The sequence below is a fragment of the Phascolarctos cinereus genome, unplaced genomic scaffold, assembly GCF_003287225.1.
Source record: "Phascolarctos cinereus isolate Bilbo 61053 unplaced genomic scaffold, phaCin_HiC Scaffold_5;HRSCAF=322, whole genome shotgun sequence".
Lineage (NCBI taxonomy): Eukaryota > Metazoa > Chordata > Mammalia > Diprotodontia > Phascolarctidae > Phascolarctos > Phascolarctos cinereus.
In genome coordinates, this window is record NW_027555958.1 from 265,898,408 (window position 1) to 265,913,706 (window position 15,299).

At 38.1% G+C, this 15,299-nt stretch overlaps 1 protein-coding gene across 12 annotated transcripts in view; it reads left to right on the top strand.

The window, feature by feature from the left end:
* TNRC6C (trinucleotide repeat containing adaptor 6C) overlaps positions 1-15,299 on the top strand; it is a 241,136-nt gene that overhangs the window by 217,044 nt on the left and 8,793 nt on the right. For 10 of the 12 annotated variants that reach the window (XM_020965929.2, XM_020965932.2, XM_020965931.2 and 7 more), the window contains 3 exons: positions 2,588-2,779; positions 4,968-5,111; positions 13,984-14,100. In XM_020965929.2, the coding sequence (XP_020821588.2) occupies positions 2,588-2,779; positions 4,968-5,111; positions 13,984-14,100 (453 nt within the window). The remainder of the gene's footprint in view (positions 1-2,587; positions 2,780-4,967; positions 5,112-13,983; positions 14,101-15,299) is intronic. The other 2 variants (XM_020965930.2, XM_078155817.1) reach the window with 1 other exon arrangement.

Consider the following 15,299-nt stretch of genomic DNA (forward strand, 5'->3'; position numbering starts at 1 on the left):
TATTAGTGAGAGATTCATAGTGTGCACCATTGATGTTCCCATTTAAAAGAAAGCCAGGAAAGCCTTTATTTGGCACCTTCTATGACACATTTAGAGCGGCTAGGTGGTGTAATGAATAGAGTGCCAGCCCTGAAGTCATGAGCACCTTAGTTCAATTATGGCCTCAGATGCTTATTAGCTCTGTGACCCTAGGCAAGTCACTTAACCCTGTTTACCTTAGTTCCTCATTTGTGAAATGAAGTGGAGAAGGAAATGGCAAAGAAAACCCCAAATGGGGTCACCAAGACTTGAACACATCCTTCCAGTCACCTAACCGAGATGTCATCCTCAACTCCTCTCTCTCTCTCAGCCTCCATATCCAATCAGTTTCCAAGTCCTGTTGATTCTACCTTTATAACATCTCTCCTACATGCATTGTTCTCTCCTCTGACACTGCTGTTACCCTGGTTTAGGCCTTCATCACTTCATGCCTGATCTACTGCGTTAGCCTCTTGATTGGCTTCCCTGTCTCTTCTCTCCACACTGTAATACATCCTCAGCTGTCAAACTGATCTTCCTAAACTGTAGGTCTGACTATGTCACCATTACTCCATTCAGTAAATTCAAGTGGATTAAGGAATGGAATTGAATAAGCATTTATATAAGCCCTTTACAGTTATCTCATTTGATATCATGTGAGGTAGGTGCTAATATTTTCCCCATTTTATAGTTGACGAAACTAAGGTAGCCAGAGGTTAAGTACTTTGCCCAGGGTCACACAGCTAGGAAGCATCCAAGGCCAGATTTTTGTTCAGGTGTTCCTGACTTGAGGTCCTGTGTACATTGTACCACCTAGCTGCCACCAGGGACTCACTGTCATCTCTAGCATCAAATATAAATTTTCTGTTCACTATTTCTTACACCTTACACCATGGCCACATATTCTGCAATCCAGTGATATAGGCCTCCTTGTTATTCCTTGCATAAGACAATGCATCTCCTGACTCCATGCATTTTTACTGGGGGACATGCATTTTTCTTTTTTCTTTCCTTTTTTTTTTTAAGGCAGTTGAGGTTAAGTGACTTGCCCAGGGTCACACAGCTAGTAAGTGTCAAGTGTTTGGTCTGAAGCCATATTTGAACTCAGGTCCTCCTGACTTCAAGGCCGGTGTTCTATCCACTGCGCCACCTAGCTGCCCCTAGGGGACATGCATTTTTACTAGCTATCACCTATGCCTAAAATTCTCTCCATCCTCAACTCCACCTTCTGGATTCCTTTGCATCCTTCAAGTTCCAGTTTAAATCCTACCTTCTTTGAGAAATCTTTATCATTTCCCAATTGATGAATGGTCAAAGGATATGAACAGGCAGTTTTCAGACGAAGAAATTAAAGCTATCTATAGTCATATGAAAAAATGCTCTGTCACTATTAATTAGAAAAATACAAACTAAAACAACTCTGAGGTACCACCTCAAACCTATCAGATTGGCTAATATGATTAGAAAAGGAAAATGATAAATGTTAGAGAAGATGTGGGAAAATTGGAACACAAATGCGTTGTTGGTAGAGTTGTGAACTGATCCGACCATTCTGGAGAGCAATTTGGAACCAAGCTCAAAGGGCTATAAAACTGTGCATATATACTCTTTGATCCAGCAATACCACCACTAGGTCACTATCACAAAGAGATTATAAAAAAAGGGGAAAGCACCTACATGGACAAAGATATTTCTCTCAGCTCTTTTCGTGACAACCAAGAATTGGAAATTGAGGGGATACCCATCCATTGGGGAATGGCTGAACAAATCATAATATACGCATGTAATGGATTACTATTGTGACAAGCAGAAATGACAAGAGGATGATTTCAGAAAAACCTGGAAAGGCTTACATGAACTGATGCTGAGTGGAGTCAGCAGAACCAGGAGAACATTGTACATAGTAACAACAATATTGTGTAATAATCATCTATGACAGACGCTCTTCTCAGCAATGCAATGATTTAAGACAACTCCAAAAGACTCATGATGGAAAATGCTATCCACATCCCAAGAAAGAACTGTGGAGTCTGGATGCAGGTTGAAGCACACTATTTTCACTTTTTTTTTGTTTTTTCTTTCTCATGGTTTTTCCCTTTTGTTTTGATTCTTCTTTCACAACATGACTAATGTGGAAATATGATTAATATGATTATACACATATAACCTATATCAGATTGCTTGCTGTCTGGGGGAGGGGGAGAGGGGAAGGAGAAAAATTAGGAACTCAAAATCTTATAAATGTGAATGTTGAGAACTATCTTTACATGTAATCGGGAAAAAATTTTTAAAAAAAGAAATCTTTCCTGACTCTCCCTAATGCTAATGTCTTCCCACTGTTGATTGTCTCCCACTTATTCTTGTTAGTAAATAACTGTTTGCATGTTGTCTCACCCATTAAACTGTGAGTTTGAGAGCTGGTACTATCTTTTTTCTTTCTTAGTATCCCCCTAAGCTTAGTACGGTATTTGGTAGATAGTAGAAGCTTAATAAATGCTTATAGGCTTTGGGGTTTACCACTTGTGTAGCATGTTTTATTTGTTTCTTCTGTTTTTGTTTCTCACTACAGGTGCTATCCCTGGAGGCTTAAGCATTGGGCCTCCGGGTAAGTCCTCCATTGATGACTCTTATGGCCGGTATGATTTAATCCAAAACAGTGAATCACCAGCCAGCCCTCCTGTAGCCGTTCCCCACAGCTGGTCACGTGCCAAATCTGATAATGATAAAATCTCAAATGGTTCCAGCATTAACTGGCCACCAGGTAAAATAATAGTTTTTTCTACAATTCATATAGGTAGGGTCTAGTAAGAGGCAACATAAAGTAGAAATTAGAGTAGACCTTTCTTTATTCAAGTCCTACCTCTGATACATACTAACTTGGTACCAATAGGTAAATCACAACCTCTCAGTGCCCTAGGTTAGAGGTGTCAAACTCATAGTCCTTGGGCCCCATGTGGCTACAAACCTCCTGAATGTGCCTGAACCAGATTAAAATATAACTGGGGAATACCTAACACAATAAAAAAATATATAAATAATGTTAATTTGAGGTTTTCTAAGTCAGTTTGGGCAGACAGGGATTTGTTTCTGTTTAAGTTTAATAGCACTGCCCTAGTAACTATGACTGTAAGTTACAGATTAGTTGCCTAACTACATCAATAAAGGGAGATTCAATACTAAGAGTCTTCTACACCCATGAAATTACAGGTCTTAACCCAAAAAAAAAAAAGCCCACAGTAGATTGTTTTAGAACAGAGAAATCAAGTTACTGAACTAATGTAAATTCTGAAACATTGATATTCTGTTATTTCTTTGAGTTTTCGTGGGAATTTCTATGCTACATTTAGAGACTACAGGCCTTACTTTGTCCCTTTGGTTAATAATGCTATAACAAATCAATTTAAGTAAGAGCCAATCTACCAAATGTCGTCAGACAAAACAAAACAAAAAAAAATGTCATTGATGATAATCGGCAAAGCTCATGAAAGTGTATATTCTGTCCACTATATGCGGATTCTAATTTAAAGCTACTGCGAGTGAATATTTATGAGATAAGCTAGTTATTTCCATAGGATTCATGAGTTAATTGGAAGACTCTGAAATGCACCAAAAAACCAGATCAGTAACTATGAAAAATTTCTTTGGTTAAAACATACTAAACAAATATGGCATCAAAAGGAATCAAACACAGCAGTCCAGAATTTAATAAACTCAAGGCTGCACATAACTGGAGGAAGGACTTCCCATTCACTAAGAACATCTGGGAAGACTAGAAAGCAGTTTTATAGAAATTAAATTTAGGCCAATATCTTTCATGGTATATGGATACTGTACCTAAATAGAAAAAAGTCTCATCAGAAAACAATTAAAGAAGAATGGAAGGAGGTATCTTTAGCGACTATAACTGGGGAAATTTTTTTTATGCAGTGAGGGATAAAAGTGATCATAAAAGCTAAAATAGGTCATTTTAGTTACATAAAATGAAAAAAATTACATAAACAAAATCAGCTCAGCTAAGAAGAGAAACTGTTGAGTGGAAGAGAAATGTTCCTGTTGAGTTTCTTTAGATAAATCTGATATCCAAGATACTTAGGGAACTAATATATAGATATATGAACAAGGGCCATTCTCTAGTAGATAAGTAGTCAAAATATATGAATACAGTTTTCTAAAGAAAAATTGCATTCAACAATCATATGAAAAAATACTCTAACTCACTTAACGATAAGAGAAATTAAAACAGTGCGGATCTCACTTCATACCATAAAAGTGGCAACGATGATGTATTGTACTGTATTGTAATGGCAATAGAAAAACAAACCCAACTGTGGGTGAAACTCAAAATTGTGACACAACCATTCTGGAAAACAATTTACAGTCATTTCAAGAAAAGTCACTGAACTTTTTATATCCTTTGACCCAATAATTTCCTGACTAGAATAGATACCTAAATAGTCATAGCAGCCTTGGTAGCAGAAAACTGAAAGCAAAGTTTCCCCATTGATTGGAGAATTGCGGAACCAATTATGGTGTTGTGAATGTGATGCAATATTATTGTGCCATAAGAGGTGATAGATGTGAGGAGTTCAGAGAAACATGGAAAAATTTGAATGAATGGGTATAGATAGAGTAAGCAGAATCAGAATGTAAATAAAAATTAATTCTAATGACCAATCTCAATCCCCAAGAACAAGTGGTAGAACATACCTCTCTTCTCTCTGGAGCCGTGGGTTACTGCAGATACAGGTTGGAATACACTATCATGCTTAGTGGCTTGATAGTTTGTTCTACTCTTTTTCTTTTTTACAAAAATGTGTTCAATGCAGAGAATGAATGGGGTATGCAACTTTGTTGTAAGAACGTTGTCAGGATCAGAATATTCAAAGTCATGTTGAAAAATAATGACGTTACTATCTTACACAGATTCTTACTTTGGTTGTCATAAACAGAATTTCATCCTGGAGTGCCATGGAAAGGACTTCAGAATATTGACCCCGAGAATGATCCTGATGTCACTCCGGGAAGTGTCCCCACTGGACCTACAATTAATACGACAATACAGGATGTTAATCGTTATCTTCTCAAAAGTGGAGGTAGGGGGGGAAACACAATATTTTTTTTTATCCCTGTTCCTAGAAAAATCACAATCTTTGAACTCTTTTTTTAATAGATAAGAATGATGATTGAGTTAGTTCTAAGGGTAAGTAACTGTATTAATAATGGTATACATTTTAATATAGGGTTTCTTATTGTCTCTGGTACTTATTAATCTGTGCAGTGTGCTGATGATGAAAGCAGGAATCATAGAGATGTTGTTTTGCATCTTATTTGTATTTGTAAAAATAACACAATTATTTTAACCATGTTGTAGTATAGTTAACATCTTGTTAGGTTTTTTTATTTAATTTAAAGTTTTCTACTTGGGAATTTAGAGTTGTTACATCAAACTATAAATAGCATTTTTATACATTTCCTAAGTTTAATTTTGCCATATTTAACACAAATAGTTTTGTTTAAAAAGAGATGTTAATCTATCCTCCAAAGTAGAATTTGGCTCCTTTTATAAATTGTCTTACTGTGGGATCTGGTACAAAAAAATTAACAAGCCATAGAATTGCAGAATATAAACATTGAGTACAAATATGGTATTATAAAGGGATATAACTAATTAGAATAATTTACATTGCATTTGGGTACATTTATCTTTATTAAAATAGTAGTTTGTAGGGGCAGCTAGGTGGTGCAGTGGATACAGCACCAGCCCTGGTGTTAGGAGGGCCTGAGTTCAAATGTGGCCTCAGACATAACACTTACTAGTTGTATGACTCTGGGCAAGTCACTCAACCCCAATTGCCTCACCCAAAAAAAAAAATAGTAGTTTGGCATGTAAATTGTGATGTGTAATTTGATATGTAAAATTATAATGTTTTTTGGCATTCCTTGTTTATGCCAACTGAATTTGATCATGTAAAACTTGGTCTCAAGGAATACATAACAAAATGTCTATCAGTAACCCCACAAGAAGACATATGGGATTTCCTATGGGAATCAATCAGATTCCCATTCTGTCATTATCTATTTTTGATGCTTTGATAAGTCCTAAAGAATTTGTTCATCCAGTTTATAAATGATCTATATTTACTTCAGTAAATAGAGAAAACCATTCTTTTAAAACAAGATAAATTTCGGTAAAGACAAGTACAAAGTGGTGTACTTAAGATAAAAAAAAGTTTTCTACTGACTAGGCCTTTAAGATGAAACATTGTAATCAGTGAATTAATCAAGAACTATTTACGGGGCAGCTAGGTGGTGCACTGGATAGAGCACCAGCCCTGAAGTCAGGAGGTCCTGAGTTCAAATCCAGTCTCAGACCAAACACTTGACCCTTACTAGCTGTGTGACCCTGGGCAAGTCACTTAACCCCAATTGCCTAAAAGAAAAAAGTGTTTACTAAGAATCTGTGTGTCAGGCACACTGTGCTGAGTATGGAGGATACAGAGGCAAGAATGAAATAGTTCTTGCCCTCCAGAAGCTTACATTTTCTCAGAAGAGATCATTTTTACTTATATACAAAATAAACACAAGGTAACTTTGTAGGTATGACACTAGCAACTGGAAAGTTTCATGTGGAAAGCAGCACCTAAGCTACGTTTTTTTAAGCAAACAAGGAATTCCAAGAGGGGGAGGTGAAAAGGAAGAACATTCCAGGCATGGAAGACAGCTAGTGAAAAGGCACAGAGAGGAATTGGAATGTCTGATGAGCAACAGCAAAAATATATGCCATAGAATGTGGGAAGGGGAATAATATTAAATAAGGCTGGAAATGTAAGTTAAAGTTAGGGTATGAAGGGCTTTAAATGCCAAACAGATGAGATGTATCTGATCCTTGAGGCAGTAGGGAACCATGGGAGTTTGAGTAGGAGAGTGACACATTCAGACCTGTGCTTAAGGAAACTCACTTAGGCAGCGATATGGAGGGTGTTTTGGAAGAGAGGAAAGAGACTTAAGGCAGGAGCTTTTGAGGTGATGGCCTGAACTAAAGTAGTGGTTGTATGAATAGAGAGAAGGGGCCAAATGCAAGAGATCTTGTGGAGGTAGAAATGGCAAGATTTGGTAGCTGGTTGGATTTGGGGGAGAGAGAAAATGGTTCAGGATTATGCTACGGTTAAGAACTGAGACAACTGAAAGGTTAGTGGTGCCCTAAACAGAAATAGGGTAGTTTGGAAATGGAGTGCTGGTAAGGGTAGACCTGTCTCCAGCACCCTGTTAGATCAAGTTTGATGTTGGAATGAAATGAAACACTTAAGAATCCAGTTAACAAAAAGAAATTAACTTAGCTATAGTATAGAAAAGATAACACCAAATCATTCGTGTTTGATAAAGGAGGCCTTCCTTGCTTTCTTATGGAAACACATCTAGTCAGCTGGACAGGATGTGGTCACCTTCATGGTCTCAGGCACCCACCAAGTCTGAGAGGCCTGGGCTCTGTGTGAATAGGCCTTTTTATTCCTTTAGGTGACCAAGAAGCTGCATCAAGAGAGAAAGGGACCAATCAGATGCTGGGAGGGGGTGGTGGTGGGAAATGGGTCTACCCTGTATTGTAGGGGAAAGCTTTTAGGGCTTTTATTGGACATTCCTCCTTGCATAGACAGTACTAAGGAGGAAAAGAAAAATAATTTAAAATTTTACAGACACCTCACCCCCAAAGAAGATAACATAGTGAGAAAGAAAAAAAGAAATTAAGGAGAACAACAGCCAAAGATCTTGGACTTTCGCTCCCCTCCTCAGAAGAACCAAGTCTCAGATCTCAACAGGCTAGTCCATGTTGTAGATAATACCAAATCTTTGAAGTTCACAGTGGGTTTCATAATGAAAGGTGGAGATAGTGAACCAAAGCAGCACAAGGAACATCAGAACCACAGTGCAGATGATGTGACATCCAATACAGTAGCAGATTTTTTTCTTCTGGTATAAGGTGGCAACAGTGAGCAAGGATAACTCCAAGACATTTGGGTCACAGCACAGACACTTAAAGCACAGTAAATAATTCTTCATTACACATCAAAAGCAGCCTAGTAAAGTGGCTCAGAGGTCATAAGCCTCTTGCATGCCATCTGTCCTGAGATCTAAGTTGATACCAAGGCTGTCTCTATAGTGCTTCTCACTCTATTCTCTGACACACCAGCTAAAACCTACCCCTTTTTGAAGGAAACTGATAACAAATCTTTGCCTCTTCAAAGGTTTCGACTGAAGCTCTGCCTTCTCGTTCCACACAGGCCTCTGTAAAGACTGTCCTCACCTTCCCTGAGGGACTCGAGATTTCCATCAAATGGGATAAGAGATCTCCTTTCTTCCAAACTTGAACCCCACTGAGTCATAAGGATCCAGGGGGAGATACTGTTAGACAATCTGCTTCTAGGGCTTCTAGGATTGAAGTCTGTTCTGGACCCCACTCAAAAGAAGCAGATTTGCAGATGACTCAGTAAATGAAGTCTGTCAAGATATGCAAATAGGTAACAAGAGTTCTCTAGAATCCAAAATGTGCAATAAGCTTCTTGGATTCCTTTTTAGATTGTGGGGAAGCCCATGTCAGTAATTTATTACTCACTGTGTCCAGAATCAACTGAGTTCTCCTCATCCCGTATTCCTGAGAACTTTACTAAATGGACTACATCCTGGATTTTCTTAGGTTCAGTTTCCCACACCTGGTCACTAATATGGGTCACCATTCAATCCAGTGCATAAACCATGGTTTCATATGGTCTGGGCAACATTATGTCATCAGTGTAATAATGAACCCCAGTGCCTTCAGGAAGAGATTGCCCCTTTCAGGCCTTCTGCCCACCAGACGTGGCAGTAAAAGAGCAAGTTCAGATAGCTCTGAGGAAGGACAACAAAGGCATACTGGACTCTTTCCCACACTGCTCCTAACTAGTCTCACCAGAAGAATAGAGAAAAAGCACTGATGAGGTTGATAAGCACATACTACTCACCCTGGGCTACCTGGTCTACCACACTGAGGAGGTCAGGAACATCTTCAGTTATAGACATGACAACTTTGTTCAGTTCTCTGTAGGTCACTGGAAGCTTCCAGGTGTTATCCACCTTCCTAACTGGCCATAGCCAGGTTGTTGTAAGGAGGAGTGGTATAGTACTCTGAAGGGGCCTCCTGTACTTTGGCCTCCTTTATCGCCAACACTAGAGAGGAAGTATCTTTCACCATTGTTCTCTTCCCAAAGACCTAACATTGTTGCCTTTTGGCCCTACCTAGTTAAATAGTCAAATAGCATTTATTAAGCACCCACTCTGTGTTATGGGACAGCTAAGTGGCACAGTGGGTAGAGTGCTGGGCATGGAGTCAGGAAGACTTATCTTCCTGAGTTCAAATATGATCTCAGATACTTACTAGCTATGTAACCCAGTTCACCTCGGTGTCCTCATCAGTAAAATGAGCTAGAGAAGGAAATAGCAAACCACTCCAGTATCTTTGCCAAGAAAACCCCAAAATGGTGTCACTAAGAGCAGACCACAAACGAACAGCACTATATGCCTGCTGAAAGGGCCCACACAGGTACTGACTTCAAAGAGCCCATTACGTTCATTCCCATAATATAGTCCTGATTAGCCACCACAACTATGACCCACTTAGTAACTGAGTACACACGCAGCAGAAAAATACTCCTTTTTCAATAGCTGTTAAGCTTCATATGAGTTTAAAATCTCCTCCTCCTCTTCCTACTACTACTACATGAAAAGCCAGAGCACATAGTAGAGATTATAAAAAGGTCGATCTACAGACACCAATAAGTATACCTTCTAAATCTATCCTCTATACTTAAAAGGCTCTTAATATATGTGTAGTATCTAATTTTGTTGACTGCACTTTTAGAAGGATATAGCAAATCAGGGTCCAAAGAAGTAACAAAAATAAAGGGAAGGGAAACGGGGCATTTAAAAGCAGCTTAGAAAAATTGAGGTTTTAATTTGAAGAAATCTATTATGTTACGTCTTTATATGAAAATAAACTGGCTAGTTCTCTATATCATAGAGGACTGAATGGAGAAGAATTATAAGCAGGAACTAAAAGGAGGAAGAATAGACTAATGGACGAAGAGCCAGTTTTGGAACTAAAAAAATTTGGGTTCATGTCCTGACTCTGACACAAACTGGTTGTGTGACACTGGTCCAGTTACTTAACCTCTCATTTCTCTTGGCCACTCTCGAAGACTACAAGTCAAAGAGAAGGTACATTAATAGATTTGTATTGGTAAAGGGAGTTTCTTCAGCTATAAATTTGCTACAAATCACAGGAACAGTCTCTATCAATCTTCATCCATAAGGCACATATTGTCCATCATTATGAAAAAGCAGTGGTATGACAAAATAATAAAGATAATAAAGTCTTTGTAGAATTATTTAAGAAAAAGACCAAAAAGTAATCTATATTGGATGGCTTAACCACCCAAATGACAAGAGTGAGACTCTTCCTGTAGCCCTTTCAACTTTGATTCTGTAACTAGGTCCAAAGCCTTGTGTTAGAAAATGTACTGGAAAGTTATTTTATAATTGATAAATAATGTCATAATAATTGATAAATGATGTTATTTAGGCTGTATTTATTGCTCAGTGTCTCCTTTTGCTCTTTAATAAACAACAAAAATAAGATGGGGGTATGACATAAAGAGGCACGACTTAGCAAGGAAGTGACTGGAAGTTTTAATTTCTTTATTAAACTTTCTTGCATTAGATAGTGGAATTCAGCCTCTGTTGACATTAACATGTTAGCTACCAATTGCACATCAAACATATCTGAGCAAAATACTGCCAAAGTAAGGAGTACTAGAAATTCAGCAGACTTGGGAAGAAACTTGTCATGATGGACAGGATAGGAAACACCAGGCATAATCTGAGTACCCTGGGTCTAAGTAGATAGATTTCAGAGAAAAGAGGAGATGGAATCCCACTCACAGGGCCTCTCTCAGAAACTTATCACCTCACACCTGAGCCTCCTAAGTGGTCTCTCTGTTCTGTAGTCCATCCTTCACGTAACTTCCAAGTTGATTTTCCCAAGGCACAGATCTGACCATGCTACTCCATTGCTCAGAAATTTTCAGTGGCCCAGTAACCCTGGGCAAGTCATTTAACCTCTGTTACCTGAGTTTCCTCATCTGTAAAATTGGGATAATAATAGCATCTACCTCATGGGATGGTTGTGAGGATAAATTGAGTTAATATGTAAAGTACCTTGTAAACCTTAAAGCAGTATATAAAACACTAGCTATAATGTTGATGATGCAAATAAGTCTATTAATTATGGAGCAAAAGTTCCAGAGGGCATAGTTAGAAGGTGCAGGCAGATCTGTATATTGTGAAGGTGGGAGTTGAGGTAGATAGGAATTGTAGAGCAGATAGCAGGGTTTGTTCTTTAGTTCTTGGGGGTTCACTGTAACTGGGATGAGGAGTTATGCCAACAGTAAATGGTAAGAGGTCCACTGATGCCCATAGTTGATTATAATATTCATTGTCATGTCTCTAGATCAGAGATTCTTAACCTTTTGTGTGTGTATCATGGACCCCTTGGGTGAAACCTATAGACTCCTCAGAATGATGTTTTTAAATAATTGAAGGAAATGCTAAATTTCACCTAGAGATTAGTGGAAAATAAAGAGGTCAAATTTCTTTTTTCCCATCCAAGTTCACAGACCCCCTGATATTTATCCCCAGGGTTAAAACCCTTGCACTAAGTTTTGGCATCTACAGAGCAAGTCCTGGTGGTGTTAGGAGTAGGGCAGTGCCTCTAAAAGCTTGGCTAAGATGCAGGAGATGGTGTGTCCCAGGACCCTAGTTCATGACAAATGACAATCAGTGGCAAACATATTTGTATTACAACTTAAGAGGTATGTGTGTTAGGTATTCAATTTCTAAAAAAGCAATCTGTTCTCAGGATGTGTATTTGGTTAGTAGTGTATCTAAAGCATCTATGAATGACCAGCATTGCATTAGATCTATGTTATACCCCCATTTCTGGCACTAACTCTGTGATTTCATGCAAGTCTCTAAATTTCTCTAGGCTCATACTAGATGATTTCTAAGGCTCCTACCAGCCTCTTTTTTTTTTTAACCTAACCTGTGCCTGATAATATTAAAACAGGAAGAGTGTGGATATGGGGACAAATATAAATTTATTCTTGGATATACTTCATACTGTTGAGTAGTCTAATTTGTCTTTCTCTTCTATTTTTGAAATTTGTAAAGTTATCATTAATATTACATCATATTTAGATGAAAAGTACAAGCCAGTTATATTTTTAAATAGCTATGTTGATTTCTTTAGGTCAATCTGAGGCTGGAAGCATTCCCTAAACTTTTTCATTTAGAAATTTAATTTACCACCACCATCATCCTGTGGGGAAAAAAAATCTGGGCATATGATAATAATGTAGCTACTAACACTAAGCAGATATCAATATGAGCACTCATTTTCTTCTTGCTTACCCCAAGTTTATTTCATTGTACTTTAGGACAGTTGGTCAACCCACTGTAGAACCCTGAGAGAGAAATGAAACAATTATATAAAATAATTAACTTTTACATATTTTGGGAACCCTGAAATGGAGTTGTTGCAAAACAAAAATCTGTTAAGTCATAGTTATTGCTTCTCCACTTCACAGATAATTTGAGATTGAATGACATATTATTAATTATAATATCATGATTTTATTTTGCACCTCCCTACTAAAGGGTACACTCTTTTCTATTCCCACTTATTTCTCTCTTTGTATTGTCCCTCTTTTCCATTTTTCACAATACTGTCAGAGCAGTGCTCCTGATGTGAAGGTCCAGTCATGTCAGTTCCAAGCTCAGAAGCTCAGTTTCTCCTCATAACTCACCCAGTAAAATATAAGTTCTTTAGCCAGGCTTTCAAGGCCCTCCAAAATTTGACTCCAGCCGACACTTAACCTCCTTCTTGAATACTACCTTCATGCACTTCACTGTACAATTAAACTGGACCACTTTGAGTGTTTTACATGTGCCCTTATCCTTTTGAGAGAAGTATAAAAATATAAAATATTTATTTTTGAGTTGAAAAATTAAGGTTACTTTAAAAACAACCAAAGATGACCACCACTATGCTGCATGTGTGGCAAGGAACCATTACAGACTTCTATAAAACTTTTCAAACTTCTCTTTGGTATCTTACTCCATGTGTTCTTCATTGTAGTACTTAATAGTAAAAATAAAAACAACTCACATAGGGTTGTCTACTTTTTTCAGAGATCAGGATAAGGAAGGAAAGAAGAGGCCTGTACTATTTCCTACAGGCTAAAAAAGTAGTCTAAAGCAAAATACAGGTACCAGTGAGCTAAGTGCCTGGAATTATAGGCCCACAATAAGCAAAAACAGAGATTTCATAATTTGCACAACATATTTAGACAGGGAAACAGACAGATTGCCGGTTAATGCTTTCCTTATGTTATCAAAAAGAAGTAAGGATGAGGGCCATCTTAGATCCTGGGAGAAATAGAAATGTTTTGAAAGGAAAAGTCAGGAGATGAAAGTAGTGTTTTGGAATAGAAACTTAATATGAAAAAACTTTTGTCTTTATTTCGTGGGATTTTATGTATATGGTGCAAAAAAAATGGATTGATACGTAGTTTTTCAATCTGCCTTATTTGGAAGTTATAAAATTCTCATGGTCCTTGCATCAAAATTTAGACTCAAAAAAAGTTGGGAATACATGTAGTAGATGCCTGCTGAGGACAGAGATCTGGGTGGGAGGGATAGAACTCCACATAAAGAATGTCCCTGAGACTGCCCTCAATTGAATCCAGACCATCTGCCTGAAAAAGACAAGTTCCAGAGAAGTTATCTTCCTGGCTCATATCCTCACCTGCTGAAGGAAGGTGGCTGACACAGCAGACGTTTGGCCCAGCTTTCTTAGTTGCTTCTTTGCTGGTTCTGCAGGGTCATCCCCAACATCATCTCAGAATGCCACGCTGCCTTCATCGAGTGCCTGGCCTCTTAGTGCCTCTGGCTACAGTAGCTCTTTCAGCAGCATTGCATCCGCACCTAGTGTTACAGGTATGAAAATGGTCTTTCTGCTTTTGTTCAGCATTTTTGTACCTCCTGATTAAAAATCGTCAGAGACCCGTCAGGTAGGTCCTTCTGGTCTTTTTGCTGATTCCCTGAGTAGACGTGACTTTAAGATTAGTGCTCACGTAGCAGATAGCTAATCATAACCTCTTCTAAGAAAGCATTTCTTCAAAAAAGTGTTATTGCACTTAAATTCCACACAAGAAATCAAGGAAAGGTAATAGTTTAGTAGATCCCTGTGCTTGCTCTCAGCACCAAAAATGTAATACTTCTTCTGTTATTGCAACATATATTTGCTAAAATACTTCCATATTACTTTAGAATCCAGAGTTTTTTAAATAGATACCTTATAGTGAGACCTTAGAAAACTATGTTGGCAAAGCTGAAGATTTTAAGTCAGGAAAATGGAAAATGATCAGCAGATTATAATCAGCTAGGTGGCACAGTGAATAGAATGCTAGGTCTGGAGTCAAAAAAGCCTGAGTTCAAATCCAACATAAGACACTTCCTAGCTGTGTGACCCTGAGCAAATCATTTAACTTCTGTCTGCCACAGTTTCCTCAGCTGTAAAATGGGGATAATAACAGCATCTGCCTCCCAGGGTTGTTGTGAGGATCAAATGAGATAATGTTTGTAAAGTACTTAGCACAGTACCTGGCATATAATAAGTAATACACACACACACACACACACACACACACACACACACACACACACACACACACACACACATACGTTTCTTCCCTTTCCTCTTCCTTCCTAGTCAAACTTAATAAATGGATATAACTTCTTAAGGGCAGTGGGGAGGGATTGCTATTATTTCTGTCCAAAATCTTCTTACTTCCAATTGAATCCATTTTGAAAGGGGGAAAGAAGACTCTTTCAGTTCCTATGGGTGGGCTCTCCCAGGAGGAAAATTTAGCTGGAAAGGGATCTTCTTCCCCCCTACCAGGTGTGTGTCAAAGTGGCATATGCCTAAGGTATTCAGTGTGGGACTTATGGTAGTGAGGTGGGGTGGAGAGAGGAAAAGAGAAGAGATTCTTAATACTGAAATGTCTGAAAAGAATTGATGAGGATCCAAGATTTAGGAATATTTAGATGAATGTTTCTCTTAATACAAGTCACTCAGGAAAAAAGGAGTTAAATTTAAGCAGCTAGGTGTTATTGTGGATGGAGTGCTATAGTTG